The following is an 18,161-nucleotide window of genomic DNA, read 5'->3' on the forward strand; positions in this document are numbered from 1 at the left end:
TATTCCTTTAATAAAGAATAACCAATCTCTTATTTTGTGACAGGCTATTCAGGAACTTTTATTTAATGGACAGATGATTATTTGGGGTTGATCATTTGACTTTACATTAAAAGTTTATTATATATGCTCGAGTTTTCTACCAACTTGGTATTCTTCTGGACTTCCATTTATATCTTCTTGATCTGGTTCCTTCAAGTCCTATGCAACTGAGTACGGGATGTCCAAATAAAATTAGTGCCTAAAGATCACATTTGTCAGTCATAAGAAATACTAGTGCAAAACATTTTGTTAGGGAATTGCATGAAAGTGAAAAACTGAATCTAACAGAATCATTACGCATTTCTGGTCTGTCCACTTCAGGTTTTTGGTTTTTTGTTTTTTATAAGCCTTTGTCAGAACAGTTCAAGTTTTTGATGTTTTAACATTTTAGAGTGGTTACTGAATTTTATTTCAGTAAGCTAAGTAATAAATTTAGAAGAGCAGATGGAACTCTGAAGGCTACTTGATACTATGACAAGGCCTGTTTTCCTCACTGTGTTTAGTATGTAGCCCAGAATAATATTTTGCTTTACGTCTAAAGTAACAGGGACCAAAGAGTATTTTTTATAGAGTCATTTCTTATATTGTGAACGGAAATATAGACAAAAATTCTTTTGTTTATCACAAAAATATAATTTCATTTCAGTAAGTAATATATATCACCTTGCCATTATTTTTCTTTTCCTCTATGTGTTCAGTGTATAAAAATCAGAAAAATACTAATTAAATGCTGACATGATATTACAGTGGTAGGATTTTCTTTTTCCAGCGTCCAAGCCATATTTCCTACGCCGGATCCTGCTGCTTTAAAAGACAGACGGATGGAAAACCTAGTTGCATATGCTCGGAAAGTTGAAGGGGACATGTATGAATCTGCAAACAATCGAGTGAGTGTCTGGTTTTTTTCTATTAATAGCCAAGATTGAACCTGTTGTGGTTATTTTATTCCTCTTTAGCATGTACAAGTAGTACATGTGCTTCAGACGGGGGACACGCTGTAGCTATCCCGTCTTATTGTCCCCAAGCATAGTTAGGATACCAAAGCAGTTTCTTAAGTGTATGTCATCAAGAATCTTATGTTTTTCCTCCTAATACAGTGCACTCATGTGGCACTTTATCTGGTTGTCCTGTCAACCTAAAAAGTGGCTGAGCTGGCCGAGTGCAGTGGCTCGGTGCCTGTAATCCCAGCAGTTTGAAAGTCTGAGGTGGGTGGATCACTTGAGCCTAGGAGTTGGAGACCAGCCCGGGCAACATAGCAAAACCCCATCTCTACAAAAAATTAGCCAGGCATGGTGGCACGTGCCTGTTGTCCCAGCTGCTCAAAAGGCTGAGGTGGGGGAATCACCAGAGCCTTGGAAGTCAAGCTGCAGTGATTCGGGATTGCGCTGCTAGTGACAGAGGGAGACCTTGTCTCTCTCAAAAACAGGAGTGGGGTGGTGCTGAGCTGTTACCAGCTCTGTTCTCTTTTCACTAGAATATAATGAAGTAGCGACTTACTGTTGTTCACGGTAGTTCAGATTCTCTACATAAGTTGAACTTGCCTTTCTAAATTGGCACCAGTTCTTAATGCAGCATATAAAATGAAACTAATATCTATTCTCAGTTTATTTTTTCTGTTACCTGGTGGTAGTTCTTTTTTTCCTCATCTCCCTTATTTTACTTCAACAATTCAAAAGGCGGAATACTACCACCTTCTAGCTGAGAAAATCTATAAGATCCAGAAAGAACTAGAAGAAAAACGAAGGACCAGACTACAGAAGCAGAACATGCTACCAAATGCTGCAGGCATGGTTCCAGTTTCCATGAATCCAGGGCCTAACATGGGACAGCCGCAACCAGGAATGACTTCTAGTAAGTGTTTTTTGTTATATTTCTGTTTGAGAGATATTAATAAAATAGTTTCTATCCAAAGTCATTAATTTCTGTAAGCTTGTGTAACTATTCTAGAGTTTTTTAAATAACCATTTGCCTTTGCAAAGAAAATAACTCATCTAGTAAAAACAGAAGCAGAAAAAGTATATTTAAGATGTCTGGGCATGGTACTTAACATACCTTGATAATCTGGAATTGTTTTTAGAGCCCAAGGTGTAAACTTCTCTAATAGTGACATCTAGAAAGCGATAGCCTACATACAGATGTTCACAGATTTCTCTGAGACTGGCTTGTGTGGTAAGTAGCCGGTAAATGTTTGTAGGCTGACCAGGTTCAGGAGCCCTGTAACACACATAATATCATATTACACTATCACACTTTCTACTTGACATAAAATAGTCTAAGTCTAGGAACTTTTTTTTTTCTTTTCTTTTTTTTTTTGAGACAGAGTCTCACTCCGTCACACAGGCTGGAGTACGGTGGCGTGATCTTGGATCACTGCAGCCTCCACCTCCCAGGTTCAAGCAATTCTCCCACCTCAGCCTTCCGAGTAGCTGGGATTACAGGCACATGCCACCACGCCTGTCTAATTTTTGTACTTTTCGTAGAGACAGGGTTTTGCCATGTTGGCCTAGCTGATCTCAAACTCCTGGCCTCAAATGATCCGCCCACCTTGGCATCCCAAAGTACTAGGATTACAGGCATGAGCCACCACTCCCTGCCTAGAAGCATAATTTAAAATTACATTTTGACAGCTTCAGTTTCTGATTATAGCATCATTGTTGACCTGATGAATTAACCAGATAGCCAAGACTATGATAAATAGTCTTACTCAATCGTTGACTTATTGGTAGGATCAAAGTAGTGAAATATGGAGCAGGCACACCATTTTCAGGAATGGCACAGGCTGTTTAAGTGCTGTGAGCAAGGCTGTGATAGGAAAAACCTGCATTTACTGAGTTAGGAAATGCTAATGACCTATAAGAAGTGCCAACTGAGCCAGCGGGCAGTAAACCTCATACGATCAGTAGATCATAGGTGGGCTGAGAAGTTCATCTCTTTCATTCATTGAAGTAGTAAAGTAGAGAACCATTGGTTACCACTGGCCTTTAGCAGCCTCATTTGCTAACTGAAGTGTGCCAGGTACTGTTTCGTAATGTGTAAAAAATTGGGAGGAGCAACATTGCTGAGGAAATAGTATACATGGAGGCTGCCTAATAGTAAGGAAAAACACAGATTTTTTGAGTAGTTAGGAGAACAAATTTTCAGGAATGAAAAAGTCAAGATTAGAGTTGAGACTGCTTCAGTACATGATTTGGACTTGAGTAGTGACTAAAGATTAAAAAAAGTAGACAGGCTGGGTGCGGTGGTTCATGCCTATACTCCCAGCACTTTGGGAGGCCGAGGCGGGTAGATCATGACGTCAGGAGATGGAGACCATCCTGGCTAATATGGTGAAACCCCATCTCTACTAAAAATACAAAACAATTAGCCGGGCGTGGTGGCGGGCACCTGTAGTCCCAGCTACTCAAGAGGCTGAGGAAGGAGAACAGTGTGAACCCGGGAGGCGGAGCTTGCAGTGAGCCGAGATTGTGCCTCTGCACTCCAGCCTGGGCAACAGAGCGAGACTCTGTCTCAAAAAAAAAACAAGTGGACATACCTGAGATACTTGGTTTTGGTAGAATTTAGTCAAGTTCTGGGTGAAGTTCTGAGCCAAGTTTAAAGTCTGTGAGATATTAAATTGTATTCTAATGTCAGTATAAACAGTATGGTACTGATGTAAGCAGGAATAAGTGGTAGTGGAACTGAGTATCAGCCTTAAGTATATGTTGACCTTTAGCTCGTACTAAATCTGACATTTTGTAGAATGAGATTCTTACCTTAACCTGATACACAGAAAATAATAGAAGCATAAAAGTGGTCGGGCATTGTGGTGGCTCACGCCTGTAATCCCAGCTCTTTGGGAGGCTGAGGCTGCAGATCACTTGAGCTTAGGAGTTCAGAACCAGCCTGGGCAACATGATGAAACTCTGTCTGTATAAAAAATACAAAAATTAGCCAGGCATGGAGGTGTGTGCCTGTAGTCCCAGCTACTCAGGAGGATGAGGCAGGAACATCACTTGAGCCCAGGAGGTCGAGGCTGCAGTGAGCTGTGATTGTGCCACTGCACTCAAGCCTGGGAAACAGAGACCCTGTCTATAAATAAATAAATAAATAAATACGGTTTGTAAACTTTGAAAAAACAAAATTGAAAGAACTACGTAGAATGTTGAAGAAAACATAACATTCTCATCTTCATGTTTCTTTAACATTTGTTTTTTTCTTGTTGGTTTTGTTTTTGTTTTTTTTTTTTTTGAAACAGTCTCTCTTTGTCACTCAGGCTGAAGTGCAGTGGCACCATCTAAGCTCACTGCAACCTCTGCCTCCCAGATTCAGTTGATTCTTGTACCTCAGCATCCCCAGCAGCTGGAATTACAGGCATGCATCACCACACCTAACTAATGTTTTGTATTTTCAGTAGAGACAGGGTTTCACACCATGTTGGCCAGGCTAGTCTTGAACTCCTGGCTTCAAGTGATCCGCGTACCTTGGTCTTGCAAAGTGCTGGGATTACAGGCTTGAGCCATCACACCTGGCCACGTTTGATTTTTTTGTTTTAATACAAAGAATACAGTTATTATAGAATCAGAGAGTGGCAATGGCAGGACTATGTGTATTGGCCTAAAAATATGCCCATAGTAAACTTATGTAACGTGTACCATCTTGAAAAAATAATCCAGGTTGTTAATGGAGTTGAAGGTAGGTAACTCTTTCCTTATTAATTTTTTGCAAAGATACGAAGTTTCAGGAAAAGCTGATGACAGAAGTATGCATGTTATAGTCTGAGTTTTTTTAAGTGTGGCATATGCCCTAGAAAAAGTTCTGGAAGAAGTAAATACTAACCTCTGAACATGGGCTTCTGATGGGGGCAGTGGAATTCCAGGATACTTGTGTTGTGTGATAAAGCGTTTTTGATTATTTGACTTACTGCATATAGTTTGCATTAAGGGCATATATATTGAAATGTGAAAGATGGACATTTTTGTTTGCATATATTTTCTTTACCTCTAAATATTTATATATATACATTTTTGAGATGGGGTCTGTTTCGCCCAGCCTGGAGTGCAGTGGTGTGAGCTCGGCTCACTGCATCCTCCATGCCTGCCAAGCTCAAGCAATCCTCCCACTTCAGCCCCCCAAGTAGCTGGGACCACAGGCACACGCCACCATGCCTGGCTAATTTTTTTTTTATTTTTTAGTAGAAACAGGGTTTCTGTATGTTGCCCAGACTAGTCTCGAACTCCTGAGCTCAAGATATCCACCCACCTCGGCCTCCCAAAATGCTGAAATTACAGGTGTGACCCACTGCGCCCAGCCTTTAAATATTTATCTTAAAAAATACTATCAAGATGTTCCTTTAAATAATTCATCAAGTTTCCTTAAAATGACAAGAGCTGCCTCATGGAGCAATAGTAGATACATTCGTATCTGCATCATATGGGGCAAATGTGGGCAGTAGGATTGCGGTTTTATTTTTAAACCATTTTCATTTGATTAGTCTCAAATACTTAAAAATCAGAAGATTTTGCATTTAAAAAGTCTGAATTTTTGGCTGTTTTAAAAAAAAATGGACATGTTTGGCAGACTTGACCACCTTTCTCCTACAGTGACACCTGTCTATAGCTGCACTCATGGCTGACTCTAGAAGAGCTGTGTTTTCTCTCCACTTCAGTCCTCACCATTCTCTATTGTTTTGGGTACTTAAAACAGTTTTACTTGGTATTAGCTGCCTGGCACTTGCTATTTAGCTTAGAACACCTATCCATATTGTTGACTTGAAAAAAAAGTTACTCATATCTTAGGTGAAAACATTGTTTTGTAGATAGTGTGCATGAATACAGATATGTGTGAGGAGGAAGAGAAAAGGTTTATCTCAAGGTCATTTGTTGGATCCTGATTCATTTTTCTATTCTGATTTTTAATTTTTATGTAATGAGCATGGATTATGCATATACTTCTTATAAAGCTTGCAGAGTTACAGATAAAAGTTTATATGAATAAATGTTGAGCATTTCCTCTGTCAGTTTTGCTCATTTACTAAAGGTTGAAATTTGTCTGAAGGGATGGACATCTTAGAAGAGCAGCAGGTCTTCCTCTCCTGAGGCTTGAATGTACAGCCCTTGACGGAGGGTATGGCCAGGGTGGAGCCAGGTCACTGCAGACATCTGTCCTTTCCCAGAGTGCTGTAAAAATATTTTCTCTGTGCACTATGTTGAAAGTACTACGCTAGAGCATGTGCACATAATCCAGGAAAAAGACCTTAGAATTTATGTGTTTATATTTTAGTTTTTTTTTTTGAGACGGAGTCTCGCTCTGTCTCCCAGGCTGGAGTGCAGTGGCACGATCTCGGCTTACTGCAAGCTCCACCTCCCGGGGTCACGCCCCGGGTTCACGCCATTCTCCTGCCTCAGCCTCCCGAGTAGCTGGGACTACAGGCGCCTGCCACCACGCCTGGCTATTTTTTTTGTATTTTTAGTAGAGACAGGGTTTCACCATGCTGTCTAGGATGGTCTCTATCTCCTGACTTCATGATCCGCCCGCCTCCGCCTCCCAAAGTGCTGGGATTACAGGATATTTTATTTTTTTAAGAATTATTTCTGTTTTTGTATTTAAGAGGTACATGATATGTAGCGTGGTATAATATGCATATTATTTAAAATCAATGTTCACAGTTTGTGTGCATAAAAACGTTGTGCTACATGATCAAATTCGGCCACCATTAGACATGATTCATAGCTATTATCCATGGAGATACTCTGTTGCATGCCAACCAGACTCAGACTTTGTTAAACAATAACATATTAAATGCTATAATGGCCTCAATTTTTTTTTTTTTTTTGAGACAGAGTCTTGCTCCGTCGCCCAGGCTGGAGTGCAGTCGTGTGATCTTGGCTCACTGCAACCTCCGCCTTCCAGGTTCATGCGATTCTCCTGCCTCAGCCTCCTGAGTAGCTGGGATTACAGGTGCCTGCCACCACGCCTGGCTAATTTTTTTGTATTTTTAGTAGAGATGGGATTTCGCCATGTTGGCTAGGCTGGTTTTGAACTCCTGACCTCAAGTGATCCACCCACCTCAGCCTCCCAAAGTGCCAGGATTACAGGCGTGAGCCACTGTGCCTGGCCTATAATGGCTTCAGTAGCTTATTTTTCTATCAACATTGAAAGCACCCGGGCTCATAAAGAAATACCAACAAATCCACTTGGAGGCATTTTTCTGTATTCCAGAAATAACATTTTCTTCAAGTTTCTGTCTAGTTCAGAGCTTTATTTTGTGATTCATACTCAATTTTCAAAGGTATTATTAAAAATATTTTGTGGGGTTTGTGTGTGCAGTGAGTTTTTGTTTGGTTAAAGGAAGATGGTGCAAAGATACTTCTTTATTTCTCTTTTTTACTCTAGATGGCCCTCTACCTGACCCAAGTATGATCCGTGGCAGTGTGCCAAACCAGATGATGCCTCGGATAACTCCACAATCTGGTAAATAGTGAAAAAAATTTTTTTATTTTAAAAGAATCCCTGGTGTACTGCAAGATAATACTTGCTACCTGAACACCCGCTTTATGCCAACAGCAAGTGTCATGATTACCTGCCCATAGAGGAAGAGGGGGTGAAGAGCAGGTTGGCTGGCAGATCACAGGGCAGGTGACATTAAATGATCAAGTATCCATTAAAAAACAACTGCAGGCTGGGCATGGTGGCTCACGCTTGTAATCCCAGCACTTTGGGAGGCCGAGGCTGGTGTACCACCTGAGGTCAAAGTACGAGACCAGCCTGGCCAATGTGGCGAAACCCTGTCTCTACTAAAAATACAAAAAAATTAGCCGGGTGTAGTGGCACGGGCCTGTAATCCCATTTACTCTGGAGGCTGAGGCTGGAGGATCACTTGAACCCAGGAGGCGGAGTTTGCAGTGAGGCGAGATCGCGCCACTGCACCCCAGCCTGAGTGACAGCAAGACTTCGTCTCAAAAAAAAAAAAAAAAAAAAAAAAAGCAGATTGTAAAATTTGTAAAATTCAGTTTGGAGATCCTGTTGTTAATGTCTATTTACTGCTACTGTGAATGAGACAGATTTATTTATACTTAGAAGGTTGAAAGCCAGTTTATTAGTCCTGATAGAATCAGGGCCAGGTGCGGTGGCTCACACCTGTAATCCCAGCACTTTGGGAGGCTGAGGCGGGCAGATCACAAGGTCAGGAGATCGAGACCATCCTGGCTAACACAGTGAAACCCCCGCCTCTACTAAAAATACAAAAAATTAGCCAGGTGTGGTGGCGGACGCCTGTAGTCCCAGCTACTCAGGAGGCTGAGGCAGGAGAATGGTGTGAACCCAGGTGGCAGAGCTTGCAGTGAGTGGAGATTGCGCCACTGCACTCCAGCCTGGGTGACAGAGCGAGACTCCGTCTCAAAAAATAAAAAAGATACAGAATCAGACATAAGAATTCTATCTTTTATTATTCAGTTTCACAAAGGCATTCAGATCTAACATTTTGCGCATATTCACAGGTTTGAATCAATTTGGCCAGATGAGCATGGCCCAGCCCCCTATTGTACCCCGGCAAACCCCTCCTCTTCAGCACCATGGACAGTTGGCTCAACCTGGAGCTCTCAACCCGGTTAGTTTGACGTCTTTGGTAATCTCTTTGGCCTTTACCTGGTATTTTGAAAATCCTGTTTGTTCCTGCTTTATAAATTCTCACAGTCATTTAAACAGGCCATAACTCCTAGTTCTTCTGTAATTCTTCTGTATTTAACTCTACTAGAAAGCTGACCAAAAAACGAAAACAGCCAGGCCCTTGTCCCTGGAGTGTCAGTGTTTAGTGGCCTGCATGCATTTTCACGGTCACTTCTCTACCCTGATGTCTGTCTTCCCTTCTCCAGGCAGAGAACTGTCTTGCAAGGTTGATGGTGCGTTTGCCTGGTTCTTGAACTCGGAGAAGAGAGACTAGGCTTCTCCTGCTCCTTATGCGAACTCTTAACCAGTCCATCTCTCTACCTTGACCCTAACCCTCCTGCTGCCCTTTAGAGTTAGCTGGTGCCTCTGATTCTTGACCCTTTTGGGGGTTTCTGAGCATTACTACTTCTCACTAATCTGCCATTTTCAACAGGGAGTTCTGTCCTTCATTTTAACCTATAAGACAGATGGTCTTAGCTTATGAAGTTTTTGGCCTTTGGTACTCGAGATTTCTTTCTTTAAGGCCTGAATTTGTGTAGGGTAATTTTGGAAATGACATGTAACAATGCTAGAGCATTTGTGGACCATGAATGCTACCAGATTCTGCTACAACTTGTAAGATTTTCTTGTTTTTACATATTATGGGTCTTAGAATTTGTGTTATTACATCACTGACATGACCTCATGAAATTGTGATTAACTCTCCTCACTTAACAGAGCATGCAAAGAAAATTACCTGCTATCCTTGTGCTAGGCATATTTGTGTACCAAGAGAATGTGTGTTCCATCCTCTTACTATTTCTTGGAGTAGGCCTAGGTAAACTGTGAGGCTATTTCTCTTTATCTTGGCACAAGAGTCAGTTGTTCTACAACTTTCTTCCGTCTCCTCTTCAGCCCTCTTCACCTATACTCCTGTCTTTGGCTTTTCTCTACTTAATAAGCCTGACGTTAGGAGCATTTGATGATTTTAGTTATAGTAGAATAACTATAATGAAGCAGTTTGGTGATTTGTGTTTTTTTTTTCAGCCTATGGGCTATGGGCCTCGTATGCAACAGCCTTCCAACCAGGGCCAGTTCCTTCCTCAGACTCAGTTCCCATCACAGGGAATGAATGTAACAAATATCCCTTTGGCTCCGTCCAGCGGTCAAGCTCCAGTGTCTCAAGTATGTCTCATAAGTGGATTTTTCACTTATTTTTGATTCTTGAAACTTCTCTTGATGTAGGTTTTTATAGGAGAGAGTGGCAGCAAATAGTGGGTGAAAACAGATGATTTAAAAAAAAATAACAATTTTGGACTTAGGGTATTCTGAACATGAAGAGATTATTCTGTGACATAGCAATGGTGTTAATTGTTACAAAGTAGGAAATAATTTAAATGGATGGTTTTAATTGTTTTTACTAGTGAACACTTTAAAATAAATCTTAGAATTAAACACAATGTAGAAGGAAATCTGGCTGAAGAGAGCATAGGCAGGCCCTAGAGCACTCTGCACTCAATTCTGCCATTTTTCTGCAGTGGCTGAGGCCATTCTGCTGAATGGTTTGAAGTCTCTTTAGTTAAGTACTATCTTGATGGTGCTGTCCAAATACCCCAGTAATAGGGTATTTTACACATTTTGAAATAGACACATTGTTACTCTTTGTTTAATCAGTTTGTGTCCTAAATTTATATATCATGCCTATGTATTTCCTTAATTCTGTTCTGAATTGCTATCTTGTTATGTTTTTTATTTTAACAGGCACAAATGTCTAGTTCTTCCTGCCCGGTGAACTCTCCTATAATGCCTCCAGGGTCTCAGGGGAGCCACATTCACTGTCCCCAGCTTCCTCAACCAGCTCTGCATCAGAATTCACCCTCGCCTGTACCTAGTCGTACCCCCACCCCTCACCATACTCCCCCAAGCATAGGGGCTCAGCAGCCACCAGCAACAGCAATTCCAGCCCCTGTTCCTACACCTCCTGCCATGCCACCTGGGCCACAGTCCCAGGCTCTACATCCCCCTCCAAGGCAGACACCTACACCACCAACAACACAACTTCCCCAACAAGTGCAGCCTTCACTTCCTGCTGCACCTTCTGCTGACCAGCCCCAGCAGCAGCCTCGCTCACAGCAGAGCACAGCAGCGTCTGTTCCTACCCCAACAGCACCGCTGCTTCCTCCACAGCCTGCAACTCCAGTAAGTAGAGATTTGGATTTAGGCAGAATCATTAAAGCTATACTGTAGTATTATATTACTTCTGGGCCATTTCCATTCTCTTTTGCTTTATCTCTTACTGTTTTCTCCACAAGTAGAATGTAATCTGTTTTTCATTAGGGACTTTTGTATCCTGTTTTGCCTTCCTGTGATAGGACCTATCGTAGCAGGAGCATAAAGATTTTATTTAGCTCTGACTTTGACCATTATGTTTCGTGTTGTACCCTGAGGTCTGAAGGTACGTTAAGGGGTACGACAAGGGGACACAGTCCTTCTCCTTATTTAGTATATTATTTAGTGCAGCACATAAATTTTACATATATTTAAGGAATCTTTTTCAAACAGTTTGAGCCATAAAACCTAGAGATTGAATTTAAAAATTGCAGATTTGGACGGGCGCGGTGGTGTACACTTTTCATCCTAGCACTTTGGGAGGCCGTGGCAGGCAGATCACTTGAGGTCAGGAGTTCAAGACCAGCCTGGCCAACATGGTGAAACCCTGTCTCTACAAAAAAATAACAAAAATTAGCGAGACATGGTAGCGGGTGCCTGTAATCCCAGCTACTCGGGAGACTGAGGCAGGAGAATGGCTTGAACCTGGGAGGTGGAGGTTGCAGTGATCCGAGATTGCGCCACTGCACTCTAGCCTAGGCGACAGAGTGAAACTCCGTCTAAAAAAAAAAAAAAAAAAATTGCAGATTTATGAGTCCTTGTGGCCCAAACCAAAGTTTAAAAATAAGATGAGAGAATTATAGACCCAGAACAACCTGTAGCTTCCTTGTGAGAGGTTGGCTATGTATATAATAAAAATCCAAATTCTCATCTAATAGTTGAATCCTTATTAATAGAACTTTTTTTAAGGGTTTAGAAGCTTCTGCTTTGATACCGATATTAATATATATTGGTATCCAATAGTTCTCAGCCATGTTGATGAACTGAGAAGTTCCATGAGTCACAGCCGTTTTATAAAGTACTGTACTTGGTGGATGGCTAGTTCGTCGTGGCCTCTGATAGACAAGGAAGGACAGAATGAGAGAGGAACCAGTGGATCTGCTTGATTTTATTCTTTATAAAATCAAGGATAGTTCCAGAAAATACTGACTTCTCATTAAGAGATTTCTTGTGACAAGCCTTAGGATAAAGATAGGGAATGCCAGTTATCTCGTTAGAATCTAGCGATTCAAAACAGCCACTCTGTGGGACATCATTATATTTATTGTACCTTTGAAACTTTCTCTGGTGAGAAGGTAAAAACAAGCCAGTCTTTCTTATTTTCTTTCACTCATTTCTGTATAAATGTGAGCTCCTCTGAAGCAGACATCTTTGAAATCCCCACACACTGCCAGATAATGATAGTTATCAATGAAATAGTTGCTGGTTCTTTGATGTACAATCAGCCAACCAGTATTTACAAGTCTTAATTCTCCTGTTCTTAAGCATAATTAAGGGAGGTGAAATGGGCAGAGCAAATGAAAGCACCATGAATGAATATAAGCCAAGAAATAGGTGGCTAATTCTGCTGTCCTGTTGCTTACCTTACATTCTGATTGTATCATTGGCAGACTCTGTGTGTGTCTCACCTACTCCTCTTTTTTTTCTGCCCAGCTTTCCCAGCCAGCTGTAAGCATTGAAGGACAGGTATCAAACCCTCCATCTACTAGTAGCACAGAAGTGAATTCTCAGGCCATTCCTGAGAAGCAGCCTTCCCAGGAAGTGAAGATGGAGGCCAAAATGGAAGTGGATCAACCAGAACCAGCAGATACTCAGCCGGAGGATATTTCAGAGGTGAGAGTAGGGCAATTACTGTTTGATTTGGTTAGGGCCTCAGTATAGGAACCCAAGTTTTAAAAAATATTGCAGAAAAATATTTTGATAATTAGATCTCATGGCATAGATTTTGCATGAGAAAGGGTGTTCAGATTACTGATTCCCAACTAGATATCTTTGGAATACTAAAAACTCTTACCTTTTCTTTTAGTCTAAAGTGGAAGACTGTAAAATGGAATCTACCGAAACAGAAGAGAGAAGCACTGAGTTAAAAACTGAAATAAAAGAGGAGGAAGACCAGCCAAGTACTTCAGCTACCCAGTCATCTCCGGCTCCAGGACAGTCAAAGAAAAAGAGTGAGTCTCTGAAGCCATTCGTTCTGGAGGTAGCTGAAGAAACCAAAGACCCAGGGCAGAATTGCGGTCATGCTTCTTGGGCCTCAGAAGTTGCCATTAATGTGATTTCATTAACCTGGAAGCCCTGGGCCTGGTCTCTTCATTGTTACTAATAATTTTTCTTTTCTTTTTTTTTTTTTTAATATTCGCTTGCAGCAACCAATGAGTTAGTCATTCCCCTCATTTCTTCAGGGTTCCCCCTAAAAATTGTCTCATTTTTCAGAAGAGAGAAATGTTTGTAAATAGCCTTGACTAAAATGCAGGAAAGAATAGCAATAGTAATAGCATTTGTCATTCACCTCCTGTGTGCTAAGTATCCACATTGTCTCATTTAATAATTTCTTTCTTTCTTTTTCTTTTCTTTTTTGTTTTGGAATCGGATTCTCACTCTTGTTGTCCAGGCTGGAGTGCAGTGACGGGATCTCAGCTCACTGCAACCTCCACCTCCCAGGTTCAAGCGATTCTCCTGCCTCAGTCTCCCGAGTATCTGGGACTGCATGCGCATGCCACCATGCCCGTCTAATTTTTGTATTTTTAGTAGAGACAGGATTTCACCGTGTTGGCCAGGATGGTCTCGATCTCTTGACCTGGTGATCCACCTGCCTCGGGCTCCCAAAGTGCTGGGATTACAGGCATGAGCTACCACACCTGGCCTCATTTAATAATTTCACAACAGCTCTGAGGTTATTGGCCTGAAGCTTAGCAAAGTTAAGTAAGTAACTTTCCACAGGTTACTCAGCTGACCCTAGTGCCTGGGCCAGGAAGCAGACCCAGGCAGTCTGAGGCAGAGTGCTCAAATCCAGCCATTCCAACAAGTGTTAATTGACTTATTTTAGGACTAGAACTTTTTGTGGCTCTAGTGATCTGCAAAAGGCACCAGGTAGGACATACCTGAGGGGTGAGTCTGCTGGCTCTTACAGATGATATATATTAAAAACTGTTCCATTAATACGATGTGTTGTAAAATGTTGGGATTAAAAAATTATTTTCATTTTAAAAATAAGACTTGTATATATTGAGGTGTTTTAATACGGGCTGTAACAAACCCAATCTTACTATTGGCAATCTCTCTTTAAAATGTGTGTTCCCTCATGCCTGTAATCCCACCACTTTGGGAGGCCGAGGCGGGCAGATCACTTGAGGTCAGGAGTTCAAGACCAGCCTGGCCAATATGGTGAAACTCTGTCTCTACTAAAAGTACAAAAGTTAGCCGGGTGTGGTGGCTCTCACTCGTAGTCCCATCTACTTGGGAGGCTGAGGCAGAAGAATCACTTGAACCCGAGAGATGGAAGGAGGTTGCAGTAAGTCAAGATGGCGCCACTGCACTCCAGCCTGAGTGACAGAGAGTAATTGTCTCAAACAAATAAATAAAATAAAATGTCTAATTTCACAAGTTTATTCAAATAGTCCTTATTTTTAGCACAGCTAAATATGTGTGACAAGCATCTTCGTAGTCTGGTTCCCCCCCACTCCATGGCAACCCCCCAGAGGTGAAAATTATCTGAAGTAACAAATATACTCTCCCGATGATGAAATTTTTTTTGCCAATTAAGAAAAAATAAGGCCCTTGCTGAAATTGAAAGCTTTTTAAATCACTAGCTTCTCAAAGAACTGTTTGATTCCATTTGGGACACACCAACAAATTTTTCCGGATTTTTTGGGAAATATCATTGAGAACACATTTGAACTTAATTCGATCAACTAAGTCTGTTATTTTAGCAATACCATTTTTGTTCTCTCTTCTCTTAAACTTAAACCTAACATTTGTCATTAAAATAGTACATGTCTCTTTTTCTTTGGCTCTAAAATACCAAGCATTTGAACGAAGGAGTCTTCTCTTCTGTTCCCCTGACTCCTTGTAGTATAAGACAATACCTGATCTAGTCTAGTTTCTGACTTGTTAAATACTGATGTCATGAAGAAAGACTTTTCTGTTCTTGCTTGACTGCATCTCCCTCTTAACACGAGTATCTTGTGCACTTTTTTTTTTTTTTTTTTTTTTGAGATGGGGCCTCACTCTGTTGCCTAGGCTGGAGTGCAGTGGCGCCATCTCGGCTCACTGCAACATCTGCCTCCGGAGTTCAAGCAGTTCACTTGCCTCAAGCCTCCTGAGTAGCTGAGACTAGCATGCCACCATGTCCGACTAATTTTTTATATTTTTAGTAGAGACGAGGTTTCACCATGTTGGCCAGGCTGAAACTTCTGACCTCAGTGATCTGCCCACCTCAGCCTCCACCGTGCCTGGTCCTGTGGACTCTTATTTGGCAAAGTCTCTTCATAAATTTTTAGAAGCCTTTGGATTCTGTTTCTAATTGACCGAGTCTGTCTTCACTGAATTTGTGACTGAAAAGTTAAGCTGAGGGTGAAGGGTGTTTTAAGGTGATAAGACACAATGTTTTTTAGGAGCTGTCTGAAACAAAGTGGGACTTAGAATCTAGAATCAGTGATTGAGCCTGTAGTGATATTTCCATGGAGACAGAGTGGTTAATTTTGTTATTGATTCTTGGGATGCTTTTAGAGCTTCAAGCTGAATGGTTTTTTAAAGTTCTTTTGCTTAATTGATAACTAATTTCAAATGCACTTTTTTTTTTTTTTAAGTTTTCAAACCAGAAGAACTACGACAGGCACTGATGCCAACATTGGAGGCACTTTACCGTCAGGATCCAGAATCCCTTCCCTTTCGTCAACCTGTGGACCCTCAGCTTTTAGGAATCCCTGTAAGTATTCGGTGGTACTTTTGATTTTATTTTTTAATTTGATAACAGCTTTATTGAGAGATAATTCACATTCCAAACAGTATAGCCACTCATTTCAAATTTATAATTCAGTGATTTTTTTTTTTTCTCCCCCTGAGATGGTCTTATTCTGGTTGCCTAGGCTGGAGTGCAGTGGCACGATCGTGGCTCACTACTGTCTCCACCTCCCGGGCTCAGGTGATTCTCCCACCTCAGCATCCTGAGTAGCTGGGACTAACTACATTCATGTGCCACCTCACCTGGCTAGTTTTTTGTATTTTTTAGTAGAGACGGGGTTTCGCCATGTTGCCCAGGCTGGTCTTGAACGCCTGGACTCAAGCAATAGGCCCATCTCAGCCTCCCAGAGTGCTGGAATTACAGGTGTGAGCCACTGGGCCTGGCCTAATTCAGTGAGTTTTAGTATATTCACAGAGTTGTGCATGACACTTTCATTTTCATCATCTGAAAAAAATCCTTTACCATTAACAGTCACTCACTATTTTCTCCCATAGCACCCCAATCCTAGACATCACCAGACTGCATTCTGTCTCTGGATTTGTCTGTTCTACATGTTTCATTAAATTGAAACATACAGTATGTGATTCTTTGTGCCAGGACGTTCCTTAGCATAATGTTTTCAAGGTTCATCCATGTTGTAGCATGAATCAGTAGAACATACCTATTTATAGCCCAATAATATTCCATTATTTTTCTTTACCTGTTGATGAGTTGATAGACATTTAGGTTGTTTACACGTTTTGACTATTAAGATAGGACTATAGTGAACATTGTGTGGATTTAAGTTTTTATTTCTCCTTGGTATTTACCTAGGAGTGGAATTCCTGGGTTATATAGTTTGTTTACTTTTTTGTTGTTGTTATTTGTTTTTTGTTTTTTTGAGATGGAGTTTCACTCTTGTTGCCCAGGCTAGAGTGCAGTGGCGCGATCTCAGTTCACCTCAACCTCCGCCTCCCGGGTTCAAGCAGTTCTCCTACCTCTCAGCCTCCCGAGTAGCTGGGATTACAGGCATGTGCCACCATGCCCAGCTAATTTTGTATTTTTAGTAGAGATGGGGTTTCTGTATGTTGGTCAGGCTGGTCTCAAACTCCCAACCTCAGATGATCCACCCGCCTCGGCCTCCCAGAATGCTGGGATTACAGGCGTGAGCCACCGCACCCGGCCACTTTTGTTGTTTCAAGAGCAATAGGTCATAGCAGAAAAAAGGACCACGGTTAGCTTTGTTTTTAAAGTTGCCTCCATATACTAGGCTGCTGGCAGATTTCATTTAGTGGTTTTAAACTGTTACTTGGCCGGGCACGGTGGCTAACGCCTGTAATCCCAACACTTTTGGAGGCCAAGGCAGGCAGATCACTTGAGGTCAGGAGTTCGAGACCAGCTTGACCAACGTGGTGAAACCCCATCTCTACTAAAAATACAAAAAGTAACTGGGCGTAGTGGTGCACGCCTGTAATCCTGGCTACTTGGGAGGCTGAGGCAGGTGAATAGTTTGAACGACCCTGGGAGGCAGAGGTTGCACTGAGCCAAGATCGCACCACTGCACTCCAGCCTGGGCAACATGTTGACAGAGACTCCATCTCAAAGGTCAAGTGCTTCCAGGGGCAAAAAAGCCTTTTAGGACTTTTCTCTTGTATCTTGCTGTGATTTCAGATGGAACACTTTAAGTTCTGTGGGCTTAGTTTCCTCATTGTACACCCCTTCTAGTACTAAAATTTTAAATGTCTTTGACTTTACTGATCTCACATGTACTTTCATAAAGAACCTGAAGTTGCTTCAGTAGACTATCAGCCTGATGTCTAGAAAGTCCATAGTAGTTCTGTTTCTCTGCCCTTTGAGTAGTTTAATATCTCTGTAAACTAATATTTAAAGAAGTGATGGACATCAATCACCTCTTGGGGAATATAGACAGGCTAGAAACTAAAACACTGCCTGGAAGATTAACAATGGTAATGGATGATACTCCATCTCCCGTAAAAATAGTGAGACTTGAGTAATGTTTGATGTCACTTGTCTTTCTAGGATTACTTTGATATTGTGAAGAGCCCCATGGATCTTTCTACCATTAAGAGGAAGTTAGACACTGGACAGTATCAGGAGCCCTGGCAATATGTCGATGATATTTGGCTTATGTTCAATAATGCCTGGTTATATAACCGGAAAACATCACGGGTATACAAATACTGCTCCAAGCTCTCTGAGGTCTTTGAACAAGAAATTGACCCAGTGATGCAAAGCCTTGGATACTGTTGTGGCAGAAAGGTAAGAAATGTGTTTCAGATTTGACTTTAACTTTTCTGGGATACCTAGAATAATACAGTGGTGACTGGTATAAGAGAATATCATGCTTCTGGCTTTGACATGGCTTTTT

At 41.4% G+C, this 18,161-nt stretch overlaps 1 protein-coding gene across 2 annotated transcripts in view; it reads left to right on the forward strand.

Annotated features, from left to right (window-relative positions):
- Window positions 1–18,161, forward strand: part of EP300 (E1A binding protein p300) — an 89,158-nt gene that overhangs the window by 48,905 nt on the left and 22,092 nt on the right. For both annotated transcript variants that reach the window (XM_019018610.4, XM_004063524.5), the window contains exons 9-18: window positions 809–926; window positions 1,716–1,890; window positions 7,411–7,488; window positions 8,514–8,623; window positions 9,709–9,846; window positions 10,423–10,860; window positions 12,484–12,663; window positions 12,857–13,001; window positions 15,639–15,757; window positions 17,813–18,052. In XM_019018610.4, coding sequence (XP_018874155.3) covers window positions 809–926; window positions 1,716–1,890; window positions 7,411–7,488; window positions 8,514–8,623; window positions 9,709–9,846; window positions 10,423–10,860; window positions 12,484–12,663; window positions 12,857–13,001; window positions 15,639–15,757; window positions 17,813–18,052 — 1,741 coding nt within the window. The remainder of the gene's footprint in view (window positions 1–808; window positions 927–1,715; window positions 1,891–7,410; window positions 7,489–8,513; window positions 8,624–9,708; window positions 9,847–10,422; window positions 10,861–12,483; window positions 12,664–12,856; window positions 13,002–15,638; window positions 15,758–17,812; window positions 18,053–18,161) is intronic.

Source organism: Gorilla gorilla, chromosome 23, assembly GCF_029281585.2.
Source record: "Gorilla gorilla gorilla isolate KB3781 chromosome 23, NHGRI_mGorGor1-v2.1_pri, whole genome shotgun sequence".
Classification (NCBI taxonomy): domain Eukaryota; kingdom Metazoa; phylum Chordata; class Mammalia; order Primates; family Hominidae; genus Gorilla; species Gorilla gorilla.